The 8,357-nt window shown below is 27.6% G+C and overlaps 2 protein-coding genes across 2 annotated transcripts in view; both read left to right on the top strand.

Moving 5' to 3' along the window:
- The window catches only part of LOC115032991, a 5,079-nt gene extending 1,963 nt beyond the window's left edge, over positions 1–3,116 (top strand). The window contains exons 5-9 of the mRNA XM_029489093.1: positions 407–607; positions 684–799; positions 872–1,477; positions 2,561–2,653; positions 2,980–3,116. Coding sequence (XP_029344953.1) covers positions 407–607; positions 684–799; positions 872–1,430 — 876 coding nt within the window. The 3' untranslated portion in view covers positions 1,431–1,477; positions 2,561–2,653; positions 2,980–3,116. The remainder of the gene's footprint in view (positions 1–406; positions 608–683; positions 800–871; positions 1,478–2,560; positions 2,654–2,979) is intronic.
- Positions 3,070–4,588, top strand: LOC103310418 (histone H3.3). Its single transcript, XM_008188665.2, has 3 exons — positions 3,070–3,230; positions 3,446–3,734; positions 3,974–4,588. The coding sequence occupies exons 2-3, from the start codon at positions 3,453–3,455 to the stop codon at positions 4,100–4,102; spliced, it is 411 nt and encodes a 136-aa protein (XP_008186887.1). The 5' UTR covers positions 3,070–3,230; positions 3,446–3,452; the 3' UTR covers positions 4,103–4,588.
- The last annotated feature ends 3,769 nt before the right edge of the window (positions 4,589–8,357 follow it).

Raw genomic sequence — 8,357 nt, 5'->3', positions numbered from 1 at the left:
AACTAAGTACAAACTAGTAAAAATTAAGTTATTTATTTATAATCAGTAAAATTAAAAACATTTTTGAGGTTACAGACTTAAATCATGAGTATTATAGTATTAAAATAAATTAATAGTTTTGAATATTGTCTATCATCAGTTTATTTCTAAAATTATTAATTAAACCAACATTGAACGATATAAATAAAAAAATGCATACAACATTAAAATGATTCACCATAAGATATCAGATACAGACATTTTAGATTAATGTATGTAATTTATTTAATTATTTAATTTTCAAACAAAATCATACAAACCCAAGTTTAGTTTGTTTTGATTTGAGAATTTAACATTTCTTAAGATCACTTGAAATATCAAACGTAATATTAGATTAATGGGATATCAATATTATTTATTATTTTAGAAATTAGTACCTGTAGATTATGTTTACAAAGTGAGTAGCATACAATATTTGGAAAATGACGGATTGAGATCAACATTTGAAATTGCTGATTGCGCTGAGGATATATTTTTTGGTTGGTTATCAGAATTGGAACAAAAATCTAAGGTTACCTACAGAGTTAAATCATTCACTAAGTCACCGAGCCAAAAAATCATATTTAATGTAAATATTCAACAACTTAAAATTATTTAATATTTTTTTTTTTTACATCTATAAATGTTGAGATAAATGTTTTCAGAAAGTGTATAGATGCATTCATAATACATATCCCAATAAGTATAAAAAAGCTCATCCAAAACACACAGGATGTATGGCCACATTAACTGTAAGAATAAAAAAATGTAGTGAAGCTTTGTGAGTGCTAATTTATAAATAAATACAACAACTATAGTATTTAATTTAATTACTTTTTTTAATCAATTTTAGGTCTGTTAAAAATACAATGGCTGATAATAATGTCATATTGATTCCTCTTAAAGCAATTGTGACACTCTATCATAATCATAATCATATGCTTGTAGAAACAATGAAAGTATGTTTCACTAAAAAAGAGAAACTTGGAAAAATACAGGAAATACAATGTAATGAAACTTCTATGGAGATCTATACAAAAGAAAACCAATTAAATATAACACATTTTGACAAGTTTAACGGTACACGGCAAATTGATGATGATGAAATTAATGAGCCAATTGAAAATGATAATTTTGAATATCCTGAAGAATATGATAAATACATTTTGGTTGAAAATATAGATACACCAAATGTATTATGTGATAATAATGAGAATGAATTAAACCAATTAATGTCTGATTATGATACAGTTAATAAAAGAATTTTGAAACAGTTTGAATCAAACCCAAGTTATTTCAAGTCAGCGATCAAACATTATACATTAGCAATGAAAGATAGTTTGACTTCTAAAGAATCTTTATTGAATGCATTGCATTCATTTGGAGAACAATTTAAAGAAAAACACAAATGATTTAAAAATATTCATATTGCTAGAATAAATTATAAAATTGTGGACTGGTAAGTTTTTACCCATTTTTAAAACTTATAAACTTATAATATTTGGTAAATTAAACTTTAAAATAACAAGTTTGTACCAATATAATGTGTAAACAACAACTAATTTAAAACATTTAAATATTTTTTTGATTGTTACAATATTTTTGTATAATTTCAAAAATCATTTAAGTAATCAGTACCTTTAGATCAATCAAATCTTTACACATTAATTTTAATTTAGAATTAATTGATTTTAAAATTAAATATAATATCTGATTAATTATTTGAAAATATACAATCAGAGTTGTTATGTTTTAAACGTTTTTTTCATTGTTTAAAACGAATAAAACATAGACATGTTTAAAACAGTGTAAAATCCAAGTGATTATTGTGTTTTTATTTTTGGTTTATTATTAATAATAAATAATACTAGTCACTAGATATCCTTCAGAAAAAAAGTTAAAAGTATTAAATTATTATATCTATTATCATTCTTCATTTTAATTTTTTTTTAAATTTTATTGTATAAATTACCAAATTAAAAATGTTTTTATTTAATAGTTAATATAATCATAATATATTGTCCACATAAAACATCTATTCAGAAAATATTCAAAATAAATTTCAAATACTTTTAAGATTTGAAATAAGTAATAAATAAACAGTGAAACATATTATACTGGTACACAGCATACTAGTATATGAGTAAATTACATATTAAATTTAAATTAAGTTATTTTAAATATATTGTTAAAAACATCATTTTAAACAGCTTAAAATAGTTAAAAACAAAAAATTCATTTTTTTGTTTTTTTTTTATTATAAGTGAAAAATACACCAACTTTGTATATAATATAGATTTATAAATCATTACTTGGCTTTAAAAATTTCACCAATTTGAAAGACCTAGATCAAAGTATTTTCCATTTCTTTCCAATAATTTGTTAGTTATATTTCTCTTATAACATAAATACATATAAATATTATACTAATTATAATTTATATAATTATATATTAATTATTGTTATGATTTAGCATAATACGTAATAATATATTCCTTAATGACATAGTTATTACAAACATTTTATTTTATTTTTTTAAAAGGTGGTACACATTTATGGAACAATTGTACTGTACAAGAATTGATTACAAATTTACAAACATGTATGCTGTTCAGGATGTTTTGATTTAACAACTGTGAGTATTTGTTATTTTATATATTTCAATTATTGAACAATTTGATTTTTGTTTGATGATTGTATTCAAAAAAAGAATTTATGTATTTCGTAATTTTCCAATGAAACTTGTGTGTGAGTGTTACTCGTATGATAAAATAATACTAAATACCTAAATCGGAACCTAGACGGCTAGACGCCAGCCGCTGACCGTCGAGCGTTCGCCATTTTCAATTTTTCAAATAATTATTTTGATCATCGTTTTTGGCGCGAAAAATTACGGTGGAAAATAAAAACGCGGCAACATCATGTTGGCAATGGTGCGCGGACGCCGTCCAATCTCCGTAGCCGTTATTCTCGCCAATCGCGTGGCCTGTTAGATGACCTGTCGGCCAATCGGCGGCCTCGTTACTGTCACCCGTCCGCCAGTGCAGTGTTCAATGACGTCGGCCTTTCCACCACAAACAAACCGTCGCCATTGTGTAAACGCTGCTGCAGTTTATTGTCGTGTCGTGGTCAGTCTCCGCTTTTTCTCGTCCATCGCTCAACAGCCGTTTGTTTTTGTCTTTTGAATTCGCCCAGACCACCGCTCACGCGTAGTAAGTACCTTCACGATTTTCAAAACTCCTCGCGAGCCGTTCCGTCAGCTCTCTAGCTTTTTCCATTACACGACGTTCGTTAGGCCGTCACAACCTCTTCGGACCGCCACCAGCTCGGCCTAGTCGCTCATCTCCTTACACCTATCCCGCCTCTTACCCGGAGTGTTTTCCGTGTTAGAATGCAAGTAGTTTTGATTTTCGAATATGTGTTTCAGTTGAATCATGGCTCGTACTAAGCAGACCGCTCGTAAATCCACCGGAGGAAAGGCTCCCCGTAAACAGTTGGCCACCAAAGCTGCCCGGAAAAGTGCACCATCCACTGGTGGTGTGAAGAAACCTCATCGTTATCGTCCCGGAACCGTGGCTCTTCGTGAGATCCGTCGTTACCAAAAGTCCACCGAGTTGCTGATCCGCAAGTTACCATTCCAACGTTTGGTCAGAGAAATTGCCCAGGATTTCAAGACTGACTTGCGTTTCCAGAGTGCAGCTATCGGAGCTTTGCAGGTATTATTGATGTTTTATGAGCCTTGTTTTTATTATAAGTAGCTAATTTATTTCAACGGAGGATTCCATTTTGATTTTAATTTAATGATTTCTTATTGTTTTCAATTAGTATTTTTGACGTTTGACCATTTCACTTTGATAATTTTGTTATTGAGCTATATAATTATTAATTATTAAACTTTCACTTTCTAAATTTACCATTGGTACATTTTCTAATGTCTAAATTGTATTTATTTCAGGAGGCCAGTGAAGCATACTTGGTTGGTTTGTTTGAAGACACCAATTTATGCGCTATCCACGCCAAACGTGTCACCATTATGCCTAAAGACATTCAGTTGGCTAGACGTATCCGTGGTGAAAGAGCCTAATATATCCATCACATTCCTCTCAACTGTATTTTTTTTTCGTTTGACAATTTTCCTGGGTTATCTTTTTACATATACATTTTTTTTTTTTCAAAAAAGAAATAATAACTAGCTATACTATCAATGTGTGTGTGTATGTGTGTAATATTAATTTGTAGGAAACCTTATTTTTTTTTTATACATATTTAATTATAAGCAAGTGTTCATTTAAGGAAACAATTTTTTTGAACGACAGTAGTAGCATTTTATATAACGTACAATAAATGTTATATTTCAAGTCGTTCATAAAACTTCTTTTTTCATAACTTCATAATATAATTATTACATTTTAAATAGGCAACTAAGTAAATTATATGTAATAATTCATTAATCGTACAATTTAAACAATATTAAGTTATGGTATGCTACTTTATGTTTTGTTTATTGTAACAAGTAATTCTGTTGCTTAAGAATTTAGTTTTCAAAATATAAGACAATTTTTTTTTTTTTTTGTGTGTTTACTATTGTTTTGCTATCCATACATACATAAATGCACATAATATTCATTTCTTTAAATAAATGTCATGAATTAATACATATAATCTGAGGTATAAAGTATATATTATTCCTTAAATCTTCCATATTATATTGGTTTCTGCTTTTCTAGGCAGAGTAAACAATTCAAAGTTATGGGTATTTATATACAGTATAAAGCATATTCCAATAATTTTAATATATTTTACTGTTTTATTGTATTACCTTGGTGAGCTATCAATTATAACAGATGAATTCACTATTTGATAAAATTGTGATTAAAATGATAGTGAATTCAATTGGTATCAAAATATGGGTATTGATACAGCATGTGGTCTACTGTTAAAAAAATGTTACCACAAAAAATATAACATAATTTTGACTATCCAGTTCAAGACTGGAACATGCGTGTAACGTAATGTAAATTATAATATTGAGAATGCTCTCTCATGGTCAATAATAAACCTATATTTTATTACATTCTTGAACTGAAATTGTCATAAGATGATGTACATAACTTGGATTGTTGCAGTCTTGAACTGGATAGTCAATTTGATTTTCTGGCTTTATTAAAAGGTATAATAATTAGTAATATATTTAATATGCATCAATCATTAAATAAATCATATCAGTATATAAATAAATTGGATACCATATTAAAACTTAAGTATGGATTTCAACAAATCCTTAAAAGGTTGTCATGTTTTCTTAAAGTAACTATTGTTGGATTATTCATTCAGACAAGTTTTAATTATTTGAGTCTTATATTTAAGGGGGGGGGGGTGTTAAAATTCTATTTTTGCTTATGCATTTGATTGCATAATATTAAAATAAAATAAGTTTTTGTATATAACTTGATTTTTACTATATTCAATATTCATACAGTATATTTTGCATTATCTGCAAGTAAAATCACATGGATGTAGACCACATACTACATTAGCACCAAAATATCTAATACAATAATGCATTTTATCAGATACTAGTTGATATTAATTACCTTAAGTTTTACGTAATTAATTAGTATCAATAAATAAATATTGAACATTCATTCATCAGAAATTGAAAACAAGTTATTCAAACTATGAATTCTATCTCAGTAACAAATTTAAAAGCTAGGAAGTTACTGCTGTAAAGTGGGAATGTTTCAAGTTAATTTCATCATTGAGTAGCTCACTATATTGATGTGAAATTTAAATGCAATAAGTCATTTCATTTTCGATAATCCATAACACATTGCTTAATAGTGTATTATATTGCTTTATAAACACTTTCGAACGTCGCTCAGTAAAATAGAATATAATAGGACAATAGGTATTATTTTAAAATTGGATGCAATGAGAACATTATTTTTTTATTTATTATTTGTCATTGTTTTTAAACATTAAGAACATAATTAATATTACAATAATTTGAAAAATTTAAAATAAAAATTAATTATAAATACAATAAAATAGAAATTTGTTAAGTGAGAAAAATGAAAAATTTTGCTCTCGACTAACTGTTTAACATTTGAAAAATGTAAGATAAAAATTAATTATAAATATAATAAAATTGAAATTTGTTTAGTGAAAAAAATGACAAATTTTGCTGTCAACTAACTGTTTAAAATTGGGCGTCTGGTTAGTGCATGCCATAGGCGTGTTCAGACTTTGGTGGCCGAGGGGGCACAACAAATTTTTAAAATGTGAGACCTATTTTTTTTAGAAATGAAGAAACATTCATTTTTTATGTTACAAAATTCACAATGGTACGAATATTTTTTAATTAAGTTCAAAAAGTATAACCTTTGTCAAAACAATAAAAATACATTTAAAACTAAATTAAAAACAGATACATAATGAAGTAAATTGTTGATAAAAATAAAGTACTTATGCATTATATAATTATTAGGTATAATACTATGGTGTGTTACCACTCCATAATCACACGATTCATGTTAACCTTTTATTATTAACGTATCAAACCTAGGTACTTATTGTACAAAAATAAATGTATAGATTGTAGATTTTTTTCAATAAAAAAAAAAAAAATTGTATATGATGATAATATAACCACTAATTAATAAATGCGTAACTAAAAAAATTACAATAAATTAAAATCTATAGGTACTTGCAGGGTACCGTACGACTTTTTTTTATCCTAGCTATTTTGTTGGAGGCACAGTCTGCCGGGGGGGCCAGTGCCCACCAGGCCCCTCCCGTAAACACGCCTATGGTGCATGCTATCTTCATAATCATTTCAAGATGTTTGTTGGTTAGCCGGGATCTGAACTTGTTTTAAATACCTATAGAATGTTAGAAAATAAATAACGTGCAATACTGCAATGGTTCAAACGGGGATAATAAGTAGGTACTTAAATTATAAAAGAATAATTTAATAATACCTTATAAGATTTTGTAAAATTATATAGGTGATATAGTAATTAATAATATACAAAAGCAAATTCTATTTTGTTTAAAATAATAAAGAAAATCTATATTTTTTTCGTAGGAATTCAATTATGAACTGTACCTAAGGCAAAAAATTATATAAGCTATAACTTACTTATAAATATAATATGGGTATACAATAGAATCCGCTTAATGGGGACATTAATGACAGTCCCGAATGAATGTATTATATGTAAAATTCTTCGGTTAATCGGGACAGTCGGGATAATGGGGACAAATGGGTCACCGCCTGATGTGTCCCAATTAAGCGGATTCGACTGTATATTTATGCCCGTACGAAATTTGAGTCATATAGAACTACCCCTGTAGCTCAGCCTCCAAACCCCCCAGCAGAGACGGATTGGAATTTCAGACCAGCCTGGGAAAATACTTTTTTACCAGCCCACTATTTGTTGGGAGATTGGGGGCAAATGGCAAGAGTACCATACTGAAGATAGTAATTTTTTCAATATTTTAAAGGGTAGTTTACTGTAATCAGTAGGGTTCGGATTTAAAGGCAATATAATCAATAAAAAAAAGCATTTAAAATGTAAAAAAAGGCAAAAAAAGGCATTTAATTTATATAAAAAGGCAATTCATAAATAAACTACAAAATAAAATAGTGAATATTTTTTAAACACTTTCAAATGCACACATTTTGAGAAAAATACAAATTAAAAATGAGCATGAATACTAAACTACATTAAGTTTATGCTATTTTGTATAAATAGATTACCTTTTTCTTTAAACAGATTTGTCCTAAGAATTAGATTTTAAAAATTAACTTACTTGAGTTATACCAGTTAATTTAATGCAAAATAAACTAGTTGGTATTAAAAAAAAATTGGCTACCATGTATTTTGATAAGCTGTCTTCAGAAAAACGGTTACGGTTTGGGCTCAAAATATTTTTATAATTTACGCATCAAAAAGGATCTTTCTACGTTCACCGAAGTTATCGGGGCGTATTTCATACTTAAATTATTATCTAAATTAAGATTGCTAGATGAATAAAACCCATTTGTAGCGAGAATACGCAAGCTGTGTATAAAATTATAAAATCAACTGAAAATTAAACACAAAAAAGGCATTTATGAGTACAAAAGGCAAAAAGGCATTTATAAGTAATAAGGCAAAAAAAGGCAAAAAAAAAATACATCCACCGTCTAAGAAATTAAATGAAACACATTTTTGTATAAAAATTATTTTTCTATTATGATTAATAAGAGAAAGGCATTTTCCTTCAAATCCGAACCCTAGTAATCAGTGTTATTATAAAATCAACCTTTAACAATAAAATGTAATAATAAAAAT

The sequence above is a fragment of the Acyrthosiphon pisum genome, chromosome A2, assembly GCF_005508785.2.
Source record: "Acyrthosiphon pisum isolate AL4f chromosome A2, pea_aphid_22Mar2018_4r6ur, whole genome shotgun sequence".
NCBI lineage: Eukaryota > Metazoa > Arthropoda > Insecta > Hemiptera > Aphididae > Acyrthosiphon > Acyrthosiphon pisum.
The sequence above is the reverse complement of the archived record's forward strand: the minus strand, read 5'-3'. Positions and strand labels throughout refer to the sequence as shown.